The sequence below is a fragment of the Gavia stellata genome, chromosome 7 (assembly GCF_030936135.1).
Source record: "Gavia stellata isolate bGavSte3 chromosome 7, bGavSte3.hap2, whole genome shotgun sequence".
NCBI classification, from domain to species: Eukaryota; Metazoa; Chordata; class Aves; order Gaviiformes; family Gaviidae; genus Gavia; species Gavia stellata.
The window spans coordinates 11,905,248-11,925,244 of NC_082600.1; the positions used below are offsets into that span (position 1 = coordinate 11,905,248).

General features: G+C 41.9%; 1 protein-coding gene across 1 annotated transcript in view; it reads right to left on the minus strand.

Moving 5' to 3' along the window:
- KIF26A (kinesin family member 26A) overlaps window positions 1–19,997 on the minus strand; it is a 107,474-nt gene that overhangs the window by 40,721 nt on the left and 46,756 nt on the right. Inside the window, 1 exon segment of the mRNA XM_059819394.1 lies at window positions 12,236–12,402. Coding sequence (XP_059675377.1) covers window positions 12,236–12,402 — 167 coding nt within the window.

Sequence of the window (19,997 nt, forward strand, 5' to 3'; positions counted from 1 at the left end):
CCACGAGCACCGACTGTTACACTCCAGCCATTTTTTCCACTCTTCCAAACCAGTGGTTTCCGAGGTCGCTGCTACAAAATTGTCGTGAGTGATGTCAGCTCCATATTCTCCTCAGTTTGCAGATTTAAGACACTTTTCTGGCCAAAGAACATTGCTTCTGCAGCCAGGACCAGGGAACTGACTTTTTTATATATATATACCAGAATAACAGCTAGTCACCGCAGCCTGCCACATACCATTTCCAGTTCTGTTCACTAATGATGTTAAACAAAGCAAGAGCAGATGAACATACTGCTGTACTTCCATACTTGCTGTTTACAATTGTACCATATGACAAACTGCTGAAAACCTGTGTAGGTTAATCTTTATGTAAGCAAGACTGTCAACACCTAATACAGAACTATGTCAGTTCCCGGACTGCACACTACATAGATAGATACGTACTGAAAACATAGCTACCTGAATGCCAGCAATATTTTCTCTCTCTGTTTCACGAACTAACTGAGCTAAAGCAGGCAGAACCACATCAATCTAAACACGCTCCTCAGGCAAAAAAAGTTGATCTTATTTGCCAGCAAGACACAGACTCATGAAACAGTCAGATTGAAGAAAACAAAAGTCTAGTCTCATTTGTGTTCTATCAAGAAAAAGTAATAAAGACATTTTTAAAACTACAAAGTAATGAAACAGAAACAATGATGCTAACTAGCCCTTCATTATTAAAGTAATTACTTAAATAGATCACTTAAAATTTTACCCTGTAATATCAGCTCACAGTATACAGAAAGAAGCCAGTATCAAAATGACTTACCAGGCAATAAATTATTTTTGTTACAAAGGATATTACACTGCATGCTATTCATCAAAAACAATCTGGTATGAAAAGCAAAAGCATTCTGCTCATTCAGGCTGCTCCAGGGAAGAAAGAGGCACATTTGTGAGTGGAAAGGATGAGAGAGAAAAGGCAGGACATGGCTAACAAGGGGTTCATCTGAAGCACAATGTTCAGGAAAACCTCAGGCAGGAAAGAGGGGGACAGAACGAGGGGAATATCCAGTATTTTCACATTCGCAGTCACATATAGCAGTCTGAATACAAGTTAGCATCTGTGACTGTAAAGCCTCCTTTACCATAAAAGCTCTGGGGTGGGTTATGTTTTCAGGTCACCTTCCTTTGCCCCAACACACCATCCCCACAGGCATACCTTTCTCATCACCTCCAACTCCTTCTATTCCACATTTTAGTGCACATCTAGAAAATCCACAGAGGATCCATCCCTGCTTCAGCCAGGTTTTACTTCAGATGCTCAGTCAAAGGCTTGACACCTATACTGCCAAGCAAATAACTTCTCAGGGGGGCATTTACTTATTCCTACTGTTAGCAAGTTAAATGGTCACTGACAGTATTAAATGATGCAGTGGAAATCACCCAGGTACAGGAGTCGTATGCCCACACAATGAGTATTTTTAAACAGAGGAGGGACACATGGGCTTCTTAAAGCCCAGCATTCCTGTGATTTATTTAACTGACATCACTTCTGAAACGATACTCCTTAGAGGTATAATAGGCTGAAACTGCAGCACCATTTAAAATAGCACTTAGCAGGAAAATGTGAGATGCATGTTCTTCCATCACTGCAGATTGAGAGATTTGCCTATTTCTGACCCAAAGATGCTGACTTCAAATTTCAGCAGAAATAAGCAGCTCCTGAAGACCTGCTTGAGAGACATTATCAAAGAATATTCGGAATCTTGCCCTGGACTTCCAACTAGCTTCACTAATAACATTTAGATTAGATTCATTTTATGCTGATTAACTTCAACTGAGCCATTTCCTCACAGTAAAAACTCCACAGGGCAGTGCTTCCTCTAAGTGAGCTCCACCACTGAGGACACGAAAAGTCCAGCAAAGCAGAAAGCAACCCCAAGAGCGTCACTCTGTGATGACCAGCAAAGCAGCACTAACTAATGCTGAGTGAGGTACTGGCTAAGCTCTTTGAAATGTTCTGCCAAAAGAAACATCTTCCGTCCTCTAGCAGGAAGGATGAGGGAAGTTTTAGAAAGTCAAAATTCACTGCTATTTCACAGAGAATTTAGAAGTACCTTCAGAGTAATCCTACAGTCGATCAAGCGCTGCAGCTATAGTGCTGGTGCATTATTTTGACTTGACATTTAATTTTTGTTATAAATGATAATGTGGGATGTCTCATTTTGCCACTAGCACAAGCAAGCAAAGCGGTGTAGCTCAGAATAGAGACAGTCTCACTTGAAAGTCCATCTGCCCTGCAAACGGCATCCTGCAGTAAACTGAGTGCTAGAGTGACTGCAAGTCAGCCATGAGAACTAAATATTCAATTAACTATCAGCCTGATTTTACTCTTTTGCCTGCTAAGTCTGTCTGTCTTAACGAAGTATTAAAATAGTTAAAATACGTTACTGGAGGAGTCTGAAAGTCACTAATAAAGTTGCAAAACAGGTGCAAACTGTCAAATTACATTCCTGCAGGAAAGTCACCATTATCATTTTACCTATGGAATGCTCTGTTCCCACTGCAGCAAAACCACCAGCGCAGCTGCCACTGCCGCCGAGCTGAGGAGCCCCAAATAATGGAGTCAGAGCAAGCACTGGTGTTCAGGAGCCCAGGAACCAAAAAAGCAGGCAGACTGGGAGGGCTGGGGTGGGGGGAAGACAAGTGCTCCTCTTGACAAGCTAGGAAGGGCAGAAAGAAGTGAAGAAGCCAAAAAAGAGACTCTGGTAGCTAGACAAGTGAGATTCCATATATTCAAGAAAACAGAATAAGCAGGTGCGTTCAGCTACGGATGAATGAGAAAATATAGAAAGGATCATATGAAAAATCCTTAACGGAGAAAAAATATTATGTTCAGGAAAGCAGAAGATCAGAGAGAGGACAAAGTAAGAAGAAATATCTGCACAACTCCAGTCAAGACTATCCATAAATACTTCAGACTTTTCATTAGTTTAAAATCCCTTCCACTGACCACCATTTACCCCCACAAATAAATTCAAACTTGGATGGCTTTGAAAGCACAGATTCTCCCCTCTGACATATCTGTGAGCACATCTGTGTTAAATTTTTCTGCTTTGCCTTACTCCTGGACATCATGAATGTCTCAGAATATAGAGCTAATCCAAGACCCAACTGCTGCAACAGCCGTCTGCACTGATCCACCTAGAGCCACTCAGAAAGTCACCATGTCTCCTGGGGGGGCTGCCTCTGGTGCTCCAGAACCTCCTATATTATCCATCAAGGTACTCAGGGCTGACAAAAATCAGCCCTCCCCAGAGGCAGCCTCACATGATAAAGGTCTTTAAGGCACCTGGTCAGCAGGAAACACTGCAAATGTTTTGTTGTGCCCCAGTTCTGCTTTTGCTATGAAACTGGAGTAAAGACCTAGAACATCCTCTCTAAAACCCCAGTCTCACCATGAGGTTCCCACATCACTAGATCTGTTTTTTCCCCTCTTTCACTGTCTCCTCCTTTTCCTATTTCTTGCCAATCTGGTTGGCACCAGGCTACCTCCTTGCTTCATTTTGCCACCTCCAAGATAGCCCAACCTGCTTCCACACAACCCCTGTGGCCCACGGTATCCAGGTAAGGATTCTCCTTCCAAACATCTCCCTGACACTGATGCCTTGCACGATCTCTCCTTGGTTCGTACTATGATCCCTAACCCTCTACACTGGGGAGCTTTGTTTTCCAAGACAAATGACTCCTAGATGCTCAGTGCTTCATCTGCTCACCACCACCCTTGCTTTCTCAGCCAATTCCCTTAGGCTCCCTCAAATCCTCACCATTGGCTTTCCACTATGGCTAATGATTCAGTGCCTCCCCCCTCTAATTAAATAGCCATATCCTGATCACCGATCTATTGGCCTTTGGGACATTTTTCATGCTTTCAGCAATGCTCTAACTCAGCAGTGCCGATCCAAAACTCTAACTTCCCTCTCCTCTCAGCTACTGCAATTTCTTTACCTCCTTCCTTTGCTGAACTACAGTTCTGTGTCTCATCTTTGTTTGCCCCGTCACTCTCATAGTCATCACGGATGAGCTCTTCATAGCAGGGAGCCGGGCTTACCGTTTGCTGATAAAGCACTCTGTAAATGCATGATGCAGTATTAGCAATGATACCAGTAATGATGTTCTGCTCTTAAATATGCTGTCCTGAGAGTCATTTCTGTCTCCAAGAACAAAGCCTACTAAATTCAGGCTTATCTTCTAATTTATCCTCCTTACAGGCTAATGCGAAATAGGATATACCTAAAGCATACACTGTTTTATTTGTCCTTAATTATAGGCAGTATTATGCTGCCACAGCAACTAGGAAAGCTTAAGCTTCCCTAAGATGATACAAGATACTGCACAATGCTGCACACCCTGCCCCGTCTCCTGTCCCCGCATAGTGCTGTGCTGCGCGCAGGTCATGTTTACTCTCCGGGGACAGCTAGCAACCACATTCCAGCAGCCACAGCATGGCACCAGCAAGACGAGGCAAGCCCTTCAGTGGCACCCGCTCCGTCTCCATTTGCACATCTGCATGAGGGCTTTCTTGCTCTCCCTGGCTCCACGCAGAGAGGAAAAGGGGTCCAGGATGGGATCTCCTTCTCCAGCACAGTGCAGTGGGGAGGACACTCTGCAGGAACCAGGCTGCTCCAGCCCACTAGATTCAGAGGAGGGATTCATTAAGGGGAAAAGGCTAATTATAGATCCGCCTCCCCCTGAAACAGCTGGATGCTCCACTTCATCTGCACATCTGCAGCTCTCCCCCAAGCTGCAGATTGCTTAGCCACCCTTCCTGACTGGCTTGCAACAGTGATCAAATGGTAGCAAGAGCAAGTGGGGCATTGCGGGGCATTTAATAAAGAAGGGTTGATGTACCGAGCCGCTGTTGAGCTGTGTCAATGCCAGCGAGCCATCACGTCCCTGAAGAGCCCCGCTGCCCCTGTGATACTGCTACAACACTGTGAAGCAGGGACAAACCATGAACGGGGTTTTGGGTATATCTGCCGACAAGGCAGTCTTAATTGGGAAGAGCTGGTACCCTGCTTTCCTAGGTAATTAATTCAAATTTAATTTTCCCACATCACCTCAACATTTTCCCATATCACCTTTTAGACTGGATATTAGGAAAAAATTCTTTACTGAGAAAGTAGTGAGACACTGGAATAAGCTGCCCAGGGAAGTGGTGGAGTCACCATCACTGGAGGTGTTCAAGGAACGTGTGAACGAGGCATTGTGGGACATGGTTTAATGGGCATGGTGGTGTTAGTTGATGGTTGGACTTCATGATCTTACAGGTCTTTTCCAACCTCAGTGATTCTGTGATTAACACAGGATTTCTTGGGCGTGGATTGTGCTTAATGAGGAAGCTTTAACAACTGACTCTGCTTCTTCCCTTGACCTGTCATTCACCAAGAATTTACTACGGTTACCCATAACTACAGCAAGCACTTCTGTTTCAACCTCACAGACTAGCTTAACTACCACAAGTCAGCACAAAAAGGTCTCACTCAGGATCCAATGAGTCACACATTTTCTTCACCTTTTGGTGAACTACTACTTACTCATAACCCAGTTATCCACTTTATCTGTCGAAGAGATTTAAATTGTGCCAGCTCTGCACAAAGCCAGGATACCAGTGCATCCCAGCAGGGTACAGGGCAAAAGTTTACAGCTATTAAATACAGAGAATTGGTGAACTACATTATGAGCTTAGCAGAAATATAATTCTTGCTTTCAACAGAACAGAGAATGACAGACTGAAGTGATTTAGCTAGAAACATCTTAAACATGGCAACTTAAAAAAAAAAGTATGTTTCATTTTTTTGTGCTTTTTTCTCCCTGCATTAAACTCTGAAAGTACTGATAGTCATAGAATAATCAGGTTTAACAGGTTAGCAGTAATATATGCCTCAAGTGTTCCTAATACATCATAATCTTCTTTCACAGAATTTGCATCACTGTCAAACCGAACTACTGATTTTCAGTTGATGCTTTTAACATGTTTCTATGGTTACTTTCCAAGGTCACATCACAGAAGCCTGAACAGCAGTTCAGCAAGACAAAAGGCATCTTGCATCCTTCACCATATTAAATAATTTATGAAAGTTAAGGCATCCTCATGGAAAAAAAAATCATAAAGGAATAGGTTCTGAGGTTATTTTCTCAGCAACAGTTTGAAGCACGGTAAAATCAATATCTCTATAAAAGCCTTCAAGAACTAGACTATTTGACTAATGTTCCATATGGTACAAAATGCTAAGGAACACATTCTAAGTTTAGATCTATATGTACAAGCCTACATGAACTGCATGAATGGACCTTACAGCAGACTATGTAGACATCTAATTTGCTGCTGTCAGCTTCATCTTTTAAATCAGGCAGTAGGCATTGTGTCAGAAAGTATTCTAAATCTAAAAAATGCAAAAATAAAGCTGAAAAAATGAAGTAAAAATAGTAATGACAGCCTTTATTATTTCCATCATTTTTCATTCACAGCCACACAGATTTCATCTGTCCCTGAAACGTTACAAATTTTGACTAGCGTAATGAAAGCTTGTACACAAAATATCTGAATTCTCTGCCTACCGCTACACCAGATCAGAGTTTATTGGAACTAATTGAAGTGTCTGAGGCTTGGAACAAAAACACATTAGTCATTTAGTGGTTGTGCTAATATTGCTATGCCTTTCTTGCAGTTTCATTAGATACAGACTGCTTCAATACCCTAATCATATGCTCAGTCACAGCACAATCAGTACACAGAGTACTGACAAGCTGTCCCACCATGCCTAAAGCTGATAAGGTGTCTGCTCTATGAGTAACCTCAATTATTGACTATATTTTATGGTCAATCTAATGACCAAATGCTTATCAGTCAACCATCAGGTGCCTGTAATAGGATAGTGACCCTTAGTTTATATGTACCATTACTGCTCATTAGTGAATAATTAGATTCTTTAATCCACAACTCACAGGCATTAAAATATGATGGAATATCCTGAATCTAGAAAAAGACAACTATGCTTATTTTAACTCTTAAGATGTTCAATTACATTACTCAGAGATTGTATGTTATATCTTGTTAAGAAAAGCTGCTTGTAAAAAGCATATCATGTGCAATGTTTTATGTCATGTCTAAATTGACACAGCTTTCCCAAATATGCAGGAATATGATGAGAGTGGAAAGATAATGGGTGTGATTCACCACTGTGATTCTCCAGATTTATTAACTTAAATGGTTTTAATCTAGCAAAGCCCAACAATACTGCAAATAATTTAGAAACCTGAAATCTAGTGAGTGCATAGTGAGTGCTACGTTTGGGAGATTAATTCGTCAAACAAAAGCAGGCGGACGCAAGGGAAAGTAGCTGCAACTAAACAGCTATTTCCCTGCTTCAAAGGCAGCAGTGCCATGGCAGCAAGTGCAACCCTGTGACCAAACCAGTTTGAAAAGATGTGAAAATAACCCAACATCAAACGAGATTAAAATTTAAGAAGGGGGACTCAATACAGTTTGTCTCCTGCTCAACATCGCTCAGGCTTGCTTGCTTTTATACATATTTTTTTCTAAACAGCTTTGATTCCTCCTAGTTGCCCTGTCACTGCTCAAACCTTCCTTCCAGCTCGCCCTTGTGCACCGAGGCCAGACACCCATGCTCTCACCGAAACACCCGTACCCCCACCCAGCAGCACAGGCGGTGCTGCCACCACTGTCACCAGCCACCGGCAGGCGGAAATGGCACGTTTATGGTGATGGCTTCGATTTCCCAGGGGCCTTGGTTCTCCTCCCAGGGGAGTGGTATTTTCTTTGTTGGCAGATAGCCCATTAACCTCTTCCCAAGTGCATGCCCATTCTCCTCCTCCTCCTCGCTGCCCTTCTCCTGCCTGTTCTTGGAAACACCATTTCCTCTCTTCCCTAGGTATCCGGGTGACAAAAAACCCAACAGCTTATGACAGTGTTATACTACAATATACCAATATTTACGTTGTTGCAAGCATAGCCCACAGAAGGGTCCTACAACTATCTCACATATTTTCTCTTAGGAACATAAAGTTTGTTCAGGTTCCTTATACAAAAAAAAAATTCCTGGAAACAGGTATAAAGCGTGGAGCACTAAGCAAGGCATGGCTCATGCCACACCAAGTGACAAAGCCCAGCTACATTCTTCTTAAATCTGAAGAACACAAGATTAAACTTCTCCTGCATTGTAAGGGTAAACTGGCAGCCTCTTCACAGCCATCCATGCCCATGAGCTGCGCTTTTTGCTCTGGCTTTCTTATTCTGTCAGTGACCTACTGAGAAGCTGCATTTTCTGCTAAATCCTCTGGTCCTTCAGTAACATGACCATTGAGTAACGTCTGGCAATTTGCTTGTGTGGCACAGTCAGGTGTTAATCAAAGCTTTCTTCCTTCTATGACAGATCAGAGTGAGGAAAAAAGCTTAAAACTGATTTAATTTCTTAATACGCTTCTGTCTGCTGGCTCTAATATTTGGCTTTGATTTTGAATACTTAGCACTTCCACGCTAGACACTGCATTTCTAGGTAATGAAAAAAATACTTTTTTTTTTTTTTTTTGAAAAGCAGAACATAATTAAGCTTGAAGAAATTAAATATGACATTCAAATGAGAAGGAGCTTTGGATGAATATGTAGATTTGGGCTGCACATATGCTTAACAAAATCAATGCATTCACTGCAAAGACTATCTTAAAGATACTGATTTTAACCATGGGTACCTCTTATCACCAGGTAAACATTTTGCTGCAGCTCTGACTTCTTATTTTCCAGGTGAGGACATGAACTCTGTGTATGGTCTTTCGAGTTTGTTACATTACAAACACAAAGCTGTGACTGTCACCAAGGAACAAACTGGAGTAAAAAACAAATCAACCAACCAAAAAAACCTGCACAGACCTCCTCACTTCCCAGGCACAAAACAGCCCACAAGCAAGAGTCAAAGGGTGTTATTTCACCAAATAGAGACTCTAGTCTAGTCATTTACTTGCTGCCAGGAAACCATGCCACAGCCCAAAAGCTAATTGTGCTAGGACCTGTACAAACACAGTTAATACCATTTCATGAAGAACAAGACTGGAATCCTTTATTCATGTGAAAAAAAATATCTGTATCTAGTGTTGTTGCAGCTAAGGAAATCACAGATGCAGTTTCCACAAACACCCGATGAAGGCTTTGTCTTCCAACGTAACTAATCCTGCACCCCAATACACTGAATGTTAACATACATCCCTATTTTTGCCTAGCTACTTTATTTCTATGACAAAACAGCCCTTTTCCCAAGCTAAAGTCCCAACCACAGCCCCTTTATAAAAGGGCTTTGTAAAAAGATGGCGGTATTCAGTAGATTTGGTCAAAGAGAGGGCAATGATTTGAAAAATATAAATATATGTGTGTGTGTGTGTGATTATCAATATATTAATTGTGTTTATTCCAGTAGAGAACAAGGAACAAAATGCGCCAGGCTCTGCATAACACAAGTAACACACTGGCCCTGCTATGAAGTTCAGAATTTAAGTGGCTGAGGAGAGAAACACGGTAAGGGAAGAATCAGCAAATAAAATGAATAGGGACTACAGCATAACACTAGTGCCATGACGCCTCTTTCATCTCTAGGTGCTTGCTGAGAGAGGATTAGCTGAACAGAAAGACGAAGGACAGAAAAGTGAATGCTGCTGCAAAGGATTCAAGGCAGGGATGATCTTCCTCCTCAACATGCTCGAGGCTGGATGGTGGAAAGGGAAAGAGGAGATGGGACTGGAAAGGCTGGAGCAAAGAAGCCTGATATCCCATCAGTACTGAACAAAAACAGCCAAAACTGTTGATATCCCAATACTTGTGGTCCCTGGATAAGCTGCTTCCACCCCAGTTTCTGCCAGCATCTCTCTCTCATTCATCCTTGAAGATTTCCTCCTCTTCCTCTCCCCTCCTGCTGAGGACTGCACGGCTCAAGGGCAGGAAGAAGACTCAGCATGGAAACTTTGATCCATAAGGTCCCCATGGCACGAGGAGTTGGAAGAGAAGAAGGAGCAGTAGAAGAGGGAGCCTCTCCCGAAGTTAATGCCAATGGTGGTGGAGCAGCCTGTCCAGGACTATGCAATGGTACCTGCCAGGCACCAATAATGGATCTCTCTCCCGCAGCCTTTGTGAGATTCTCTGCGTTTCAATTTGTGTTTTTAATCACAGTCATAACTGACCTTGCTTCTTGAATGCTTGCTTTTAGGGAAACCGAGATTCTTAGATGGGCTCTGGAATACTGAGAAATGAGTGCTGAAATACATTAATCAGCAGTGTGATGAAAGATCATGAAAATGCTACAAAACTAATTCAGATAACTGATAAATGTTAAGGGAAGAATTTATTTCTCACTTAAGTCTCTCTCTCCAACAACAACCACAAAAAAGAAACAGAAGTGCTCTGTGCAAAAAAATTTCAACCAGCTCTGTTCTTTCGAAAAAAAATGGAAGAGAATCAATTTTGAACAGAGGAAACATGGATAGGGAATAAGCAATGTACTAATGGGTTTTAAAATGTTTTAGCTAGCGCATAGCTGCTAAAGCTATAAAACTCTGATTCACTCAAGGCAAAGACAGATTGATGAGAAGCAATTAGGGCCTGATCAAACGTACAATGATGTCATTTGCAGTCTTGCTGCTGACTTCAAGAATCTTTGAATCAAGCCAACAACAATCATTAGTAAGGATCTGTCGCTTTACAATAAAACCAGAACTGAGTCTTGCTGACCAGTGACAGAAGCATCACTGGGAGAAAAGATTCTGGATCTTATTTCAGATTATTAGGCACTGATTTCTTTCTCACAATTCCAAGGAGGGTATTTTATTTTCTGGATTCCCCGGTGAAAGTTACAGTCTTTACATTTGCTTACAACATACAGATTCACACTGAAATAAATCCCAAGTAGATTAAGCTAAATCACACTGTTCATACCCACAATATGATATACAGTAATGAAAGCTCTGCTGCTGTCCAGTCTAGGTACTTTGAGGAGTATTCATCTGTCCTTATTTAGGTAACTAAACAAGAAAAAGAGATGTCTGAACTTTTCCCCTTGCCTTTCCTCTCCACTCCCACTGATTTCAGACACCTATCTTAAAATGAAACAGATCATCTTTTGTAGGCAACCATTTCTCTGTGTTGACGTTAAACCTGCAGCACTTAGCACAGAGACAAAACACTAACTTACACTCACCACTCTTGGGGCAGTCATTTCTCAACCTCTTGTGTATAGACAGACTGTGATATGTAGACATATAACACTTAAGACTCACTCTACTATGTTCTTCTAAAAAACGGAACTTGGGAAGCTGAGCTCCTTCTGAGGTCAAATTGTAACTTATAGTAAACGTCATTCTTTTAACAGTGTAAAACATTTTAAAGATCAAGGAAAAGGAAATAATACAATTACCATCATGATTACATGATAAGAAGAATCCTCACTCAGTGCATAAATCTGACTTTAATGCCATTCACAGACATACGTTTTTCAATATTGTCTCAAAACATGTTCAGTTCTCAATTAAGAAAGGAGTTTGGAATGCAAGTACAAAGCCCTGAATTTTGTTGTTTAAAATACCATCTGCTTAACAGCGTATTGCATTTGATCAACATTGCTAATTACAACAAACATTTCACAAACAAAACTAACATATCATTTTCGTTATAAGACCCAAAAATGGAAAAAAAAAAGACTGTTCTAGGCTACTGCTAAAAAAAGAATGTCTTGAACTGTTTTAACTGCTGTTACCATCTATGGAAAAACTTTTATTTGCACACATAGGCCATGCTACTGAATAAAAGTCTAACTTTTTTCAGTTTAGATCTGAGTGAAAAAACCTTGTTCCTTCAGCTTCTGCTCCAAGGAAACCTACAGAATAACAGACTTGCTACAGGTGAAAATGTCCATTAAGGACTAGACAAAGACCAACACACATTTTCTTGGGCTTTGGTCAATAGAGGTTCCTGCTCAGGTCTCCAGAGAGAGAAATGGGGCATCACCATCACACCCCTGCTTCCCAGTGACAGTGGGAAGCCACGGTCATGACCAGGTGACCCGCTCTACCTCTCAGCAACCAGCACCACACTCTACACCTTCTACCCACGGCAAGGAGACTCAACAGTATTTCAAAAACATTTGAAGACTCATGAGCAGTTACAGAAACCAGAAAGGTTAAAAACTACCTTATGAAGAAGGAAGCTGCAGCTGAGGTACCTGCCGAGACCCCAGCTGGAGCAACCAGGCTCTGGGAGGCTGCCAAGCCACCTGCTCCCGCGGGGTCAGAGTTGTTCTGCCCTGAGCTGATCTGAACATTGGGACCATCCCGGCAACTTTCTGGTGCTGTTTCTGCCTGAAAAAAAAAATAATATATGTACAGGTTAATACACTTCCTGAATGGCAATGACAGGGAGAAATCTCATGCAGCACTTCCAAAGAGTGTCTTTGCAAGGGCGAAGGTGAAGATAGCAGTGGCTGAGGAGTGATACAGCTGCACAGGAGTACTGCAGTAGGTCCTGCAACAGAGAAGGTAAAAACCATGACCACAGCAGACGAGCAGAATAACACAGAGACCCTTTATGATGGGTAATGCGCAGTTAAATAGTCTGACAGGCATGAAGAAATCGAAAACGATAAGCAGAACCCTTTTGTCTTACAGTGTTATTTGGGAGCTGGCAGAACTGTTTATCTGGTTCAGTTATAACTGTCAGGAATTATTTCTCAGTGGCACATCACTTGCAAGACCTATCTGTTTAAGAGGAACTAACCAAACAGTCACATTTGTAACATGTTTCCACATGAATAACCCCAAGAACGAAATAAAAAAAAATTGATTTTTTAAAACATATATACAGCCCTGCTTTTCAGCATTATCTATCTTAGCAGCACAAGTACACGGCATTTTTGCCTCCTGCAAACCATTCCAGTGGAAGAACAGGAGTGACTGGAGATGCATCTTCTCCAGCATAATGCATCTGCGGTATCTGAGACAGAGTTGGGAGTGGGGGTGGGGCGATTGTTTTGGGATTTTGCCAAAATATCAGACATCTGTATTATGAAATTGTGTCAAGTCGGTATCTTCACGCTTAGGCCACCAGCTCTTTCAGTACCAAGTTCAATTAAGTCCCATCAGTCAAATGCTCATTGACAGTGCTGGGAAGGCCTCCTTTTAGGAAGAACCTGCTCTATGTCTAGGAGTACTGAAGATTTAATTAAAGATGACACGACAATAAATATTTGTCAAAAGAGTTAATTGCTTCATGTATGATAATATATGATGTTTCTGTCATCTGAAATACTACTTTGACATTTTCAACTAATTAGCTAAAATAAATTCCAGAAAAGGAGACAGCCTTGTAATGAAGCACAAACGCAATTAAGTACTTCCTAGGATGCCACCAAATTTTAAATTTTGTGCTGCCACAGATCATGTTTTACAACTACAGATATGCAGACATGGTATTAGGACCTTCCCGGTTACACACACACCCTCAATTTTCTCATACACTGACAACCCAAACAGAGTTTTTCTCATGAGAACTGAGGCAACCCCGTTATTAGGTATCAAGTAAAAGAAAACTCTGCCAACCGAGCAGTGCTCGACTGGTGCATGAAAGGCGATCTGGAGTTTCATCTAGACTCATTCCCACAGGTTGAGTGCTGAATTTCCAGTTCCCAGCAAAGTCAACAGGAAGAAAGTGCACCCAGCTCTTTTGAAGGTCTCCTCTTTAAAGATTAATACTATTATCAGTATTATGGAGTGGCTGACTAATGCTTTACCATAGACTGCTACACAAAAAAGTACTTTTACAGAGCTCGCCTAAGAGATCTGAGGCTGAGACATAGAAGAATATTCACGCAGATTAACTTAATCCTAGCAAAGCTACTCACGCTAGAAGCCTAACTGAAACCTTCAAATAAGCCTCTGCAAAACCCTTCACTTTGTAATACAGAAGTCTCAGGAGACTTAGCGATGCAGGCAAAAAGGCAGTGACCAAGCACTGCTAGAGGTCAAGACTGGCACAAAAAATGGTATGACAGCAATATGAGCAGGTACTTGAGCATCAACAAATTGAAGCGACAAATGTGTGGTCCACAGCCATGGAAAGTATACGGCATGGGGAAAGCAATGCAGACTGGGAAAGATCCAAATGCGACACCGGAACTTCTGAGTTATATGAATGGATGCAAAATGCTAATAATAAGCAGAGCTTACTATGGACTTAGCAGTTTACAGACTAAGAAACCTACGCCAGAAACTCTGGAGCCAGTACATAGGGCTCACAAATTGGCACGCCAAGGGGCTGCCATGCACAGCGGCCGGCGGCATGATGGCCAGCAAGAGAAGTAAACCCTACCAGCAGCCACTGGCAGGCTAACATTAGTGTTTGAATACTCCCATATGTTCTGCCAGGAAGACAACCATAACCCTCTGTCACATGTGCTGTTGCCTCAGGCTAAAAATTACAGGGTCAAGATAACTTCCCAAGACATATTTTTCCATTCACTTTCAACAGGAGCTATATTAGACAACAGGTCTTTGAAACAAAGAAAATCACATGTTTAAGCAAAATATTGAAAAAAGAAGGCAGAAGGAGCAACGTGTTTCTAACCAATCATCCTTTAATTAATGCATAATCTAAATGATGGCATAATCTAAAGCTAAATATGAAACCTGCAGAGTTAGCATGAAACTTCAGTGAATTTTACAGCAAAGTGTAACAGATTTGTAAGAACTGACTGGAATCCGTTAACAGATCGATTTGTGTAAAAGCTATTCACACAACAAAAACATGAGCAATGTATGCATTCTTTTTTCACCACTGTTTTATTTCTATGAAAACTTAGAAGCCTACATTTCTAAGAGACCAATGACTGTGGACATATCAGGCATCTAACTTGAAATATCCAACTCAACCCTGATATTTCAGATACCAGATGGTTAATATACTATCCAAACCAACATATCTAAGTTGGATGTCTGTAAATTGCCATTCCCACATTAGACACTTTTGAAAACTCAAACTGTAATTTCTGGGTAAATTTGGAAGTTTTATTCTCAGTTCTGTGCATGTGTGAAAGAAGGATGAGGGGAAGCCAAGGAGAAAGCATTGAATTTTTTAAAGGGGGAAAAGGAAAGTAAGACATGCCAGATAAAATCATCAGACCAGTGCAGAAGGCAACCCGTATCTTTTTCATTAAGTCTTCAATTACCCAATTAGTATTCTTAGACACTGAGGTAACATCAGTGTTGCTGCATGGTGAGAAGCTGAAAAAGCAGAAAACAAGTTCTTCCAAGTTTCGTATTCATTTCAAGGACTGCTTGCACCATCCAAAGGGACCGCATTTTCCAGCACAACCATGTTCAGCTCTCCCTGAGACAGCTACATCTCTCAGCTGATGAGGAGGGCTCAGGTATGAGGAAATTAGTCAGGTCCAGTCCTTTGCCCTGAGGCAGGAAAACTAAAGACAAGTAATGAGACCCTCCCGGGCGGGCACTGCGGTTTGTCACACCAGGGTTTCAGCTTGTGTCGCTTACAGCTGCTGAGGGTACAATAAGATAAGGGGGCTTTGTTTTTAAACTAAAGGCAGGAATTACTTCATGCATCTCCCTCATCTCAACCCATGCTCTTCTGGGGATTGTGTGTGGAAAATGTAATTTTCTAGAGGAATGGGAGCAACTTTGCATGACTTTTTTAAGCACACAAGTCTGCCCAGGGAGAAGACTCCAGTCTGCAGCTGAGAGGGAACTGTGCTTCACCGTTTACTAAATTTTCATAAATCACTCATGATCAAACGCAGAAATCACAACCTTGTCACTACAAAGTGTTACTGACTGCACTGAATATATAACGTGTCATAGGCCTCCGTATCCAGAGATTAATGTTTGTTTTAATTTTCTAAGAAAAGGTTTGCCGGACAAAAGCCATTAACCCTCTGGAAACCAGCTAATCCTCAAAGGAAGGATTTTCAAAACTGCTCTATAGGACCCCTTTCCTCTACTGGCTCTGAAGCCACATGAAAACTGGTACCAGTAAGAGCACAAGGACAACACTCGAAAACATCACACCAGGTGTTTTGCACATGTGGGAATGACCAATGTCTCGGCGCTTCGTATCGGTCCCTGTGTCATGGACAGGAGGGTTTCGGTACCAGGTGCCAGTGCCCATCCTGAGGACATGGGAGCAAAGCTAGACATGCGTTTTGGCTGGCAGCATCCACGCATGCAGCCGAGGCTGGCAGGGCCACAACAAGCAATGACAGCATGAGTTGTTCCCAGTTAAGATGGCCAAAGGCTGGGGGAGAGGGCAGGAAGAGACGGAGGCGACCTGACATCCTCAGACTGTGAAAGTGTGCTGGGCAGAGCAGGGGCATCCCCTGCTCCGTCCCCGATTCCCAGCACACAGGTTCTCTGCTGTGACCAGATGGCAGGAAACATCTGCCCAGGTTTAAACAAGTCAGACTAGTCCAAAATTACACCGTAGAGAAGTTGGCCATTGATTAAATTTCCAGGTACACACTACACTGTCAGGCCGTTACCATCTAAAGGACAATTACAACCCTAACAAGCTCTTTATAAGTTTGAAGTGCAAAGCCAAAAACTAAGCCATAATGTTTCCAGTTTCCTGAATATTTCCATTCTCTGGACATTGACCTTTATCCAGGGATCCAAAAAAGCCAAGCTAAGTGCTGCCACTTTGTCTCTGTAACTCGTGCAAAATATGTGTCTGGTGACAGGCAAGAAAAACATGGGAATGTAAAAATCTAGAGGAAAATGGATCAATCCTGGGATTGCACTGCGATGGTAAAAGAAAACCAGAAGGCTGGATAGAGCTGCAAGAGGAAGTAATCAGATACGATGTCTAAATATAAGTATCAAGAACAGATTCACAGAAGAGGGAATGGAGAAAATTACAAAAGCATCAACGAGCCTGATACATATCTGTGTAATCAGAGTCAGAACTCAATACGATTTATTTTATTTCAAAAAATTGGTCCCATAATGAAAGCATTCAGCACGACTTCAACAGTGAATTGCAGGTGAAGCTCTAGCAGGATCAAGCCTGGGTCTGTACTGCGGCTTTTTTTTTTTAATTTTCTTTTTAAGTTGTTTTTACGCCCTTCTGTCTAGCAGACAGGCATACAGAATTTTGAGTATTTGCTTTAACTTACTATATTCCCCTTTCAGACTGGAACATCACAGCCAATTAAATTGTAAAAACTGCTTGTTCTAATGATTTTGCAATATATTAGATCTACTGTTTGTATATGATAAAACAGTACTTTTCCCCCTAAATGATTCATGCTAGGACTCTTATGACCTACTACCACTAACTGGAACAAATGTGACGTAAATCTCTATCTGGATAATGCTCATACTATAAAACCTTCCTTCCCGTAAGCATGAGTAAGTCCTGCATACGTCTTCTATGTGAAATGTCTCCTCCTCAGACTGCCTAGCATTATGTAAAGTTAACTGTGCGGTATACGCCAGGTTGAAGTGAAACGCGTTCCAGATAAACTTTTTACTGCCTTTTGACAATGCTTCTGCCGGGGCTCATTATAAAAATAACTAAGGCATTTTATAACTACAATACACTTACTGTAGTCATTTCATAACCTGCAGCTGCAATGTGGTAACGAGAATGCCTAAACCTGTAGTTCAAGACTTTTATGTGCATCTTGTGTTCAATCTGAATCAAATGCAGAGCATAATATCCCTTCCCCCAAAACAGGTTTTCAGCAACAAGAGCTGCTGATGCCTGGATTATCATTGATCTCTGAAGATGAGGCAGAAGGAGAAAAATCACAGAGAAGTAGAATTAAATAGAAATAGGAGGGCTCGTCTGCTGTCACAGACTGGGAAGTAATATAGGAGATCCAAAGACACCCTCGGGGGCCTTGCTTTTTGGATTAATATCTGAATTACTAAAACAGGTTAAGGGTTTGGATGTTCAACACCAAAAATCACTAGCAGTCTTTGCTTCATGCACAGAAAGAGCCTCATCCTTTAACAGCAGGGATCATACACCCAGCTGCATCCAGAGCTGATGCCCTTAGCAGAACAAGGATGGAGAAGAGGCAGCTTGTTCCCCTCTGACCAGGGGCTCCTGATCTCATTTGGCCCAAGATCTCTCCTTAAACCATGCTCTTTGGTCCCTGAGAAATTTATTAAGGTTTTGGGCAGGTCTTGGGCAGGCCTCCGTCTACAAAACGCCTGTTCCTTCCTTCAGCCTGCCCATGTTCCCAGGCTGGAAGGTCTCTGCAGTCAGGGCTCTGGTAGCACAAAGATGCCACCAGGCAGCAATGGACCAATTACTTCACATTTCAGCCACTCAGGACAGTGGTACTGAAGGAGGCAGCAAGCGATGCTTTTTTTTTTTCCTTCTTCACAGCTATCTGACCACCAGTCATACAAATTTCACCCTCCTATCTGCACGTGAAAACCCACCACTTGGAAAGTCAGGAGGACATGAAAAAGGGATATCAAGGAGGACGTAGATCCTGCTGCACATAAAGACTCTCAGATTGGGACTTTTCATGTGCAGTGGGTTTAAAACAGCCAGATTAGAGGAACTGTTCCTTCTAGCACCTCCAGGCAAACATCAGAAAGTGTTGTTGCCCTGCTGACATCTATTACAATAGTTACAGCCTCCAAAGCCAAAAAATTATAGCTGTGTACTGCTTTGTGTGTTTTAATTTACCATTGTGGTCAAAATTAAAAATGAATTGTTTATTCCAGTGGACAAATATACAGTTGAATCCTTGCTTTTTGTCAGAGGCTGATATGAGCAAGCGAAGGAATTCATTAACAAGCTCATAATAATGCAAATTTCTGTCAACTTAGGATTGGGTTTCCTACAAGAAGACAAATGCTTTTCCATTAGGACTGACTTCCACAGGCCAGATGTGTCTCTAAAAGCAGCGAAACACAAGACACATACAGAGCTTTGAATCGGGAGATCTTGTGTCGCCTTCCTGACTCCACAACAAAATTTCTCAAAGACTTTAGGCAGCTCAACCAAAATCTCACTGTGCCTTGATTACTCTCTATTCAGCAAAATGGAATAATCATGTTCCCAAGAATTACTGGTCTTACAATTTTATTAAAATCATAAAATGTCAGCAAATAAAGGCAAAGGTGGACGGAGACTGTCATACCTAACTTCTATTTCAATCATGCTTGAACTGCTTATATATTAGATGTAATTACTTTAAAGAGAACATCCCTTGGGACCAGTTTGCCTGACAGCTACCACGTGCAAGGCACCCATTGACTAGTATCTTGCTTGAAGAGGCACAAGCCCTTGTTACATGAAGGGAAAACTGGGTCTTTAGTACACCCAAATCTAGAGAACAAAGTTCAATTACAGGCAAGCTCATGAAGCAGCATTAAGTTCGCAAACACGGGGACAGCTCTGACTATGTGATCATTGTTGAAGGACACCAAGCTTCCAAATCAGGGATGGAGCTCTGCATGCAGACGCTGCTCTTTTTTCCTTGTGGCTGTTCCCTGTGGACCTGCTGTTTACTGCCCACATGGAAGCCATGTAACCCAGAGGCACAGACAGTCATGACTCACCATGACCGGAGTGAAATCTCCAAGTCTGCAGACATCCCAAAGCTCTTTCAAGTGGCCAAATGCCATGCCAGTGATGAGGAAGTCCAGAAGAACTTCTAAAACGTGAGTGGGCAAAGAAGTGTCAGGTGAGATGTGACATAGATAAGACCATGTATTTAGGGAAAAATAATCTAAACCACACCTAAACAATGCTGAACTCAAAACTGGCAGTTACAACTCAGAAGATCATTGACAGTTCCTCTGAAATCATCGCTTCAAGATGTAGCAGCAGCCAAAAAAAAAAAAACCCACCAAACAAATTTTGGACATCACAAGGCAGGGCACTGAGAACAAGAAGAAGGGGGTCCACATACTGAGTACCAGGT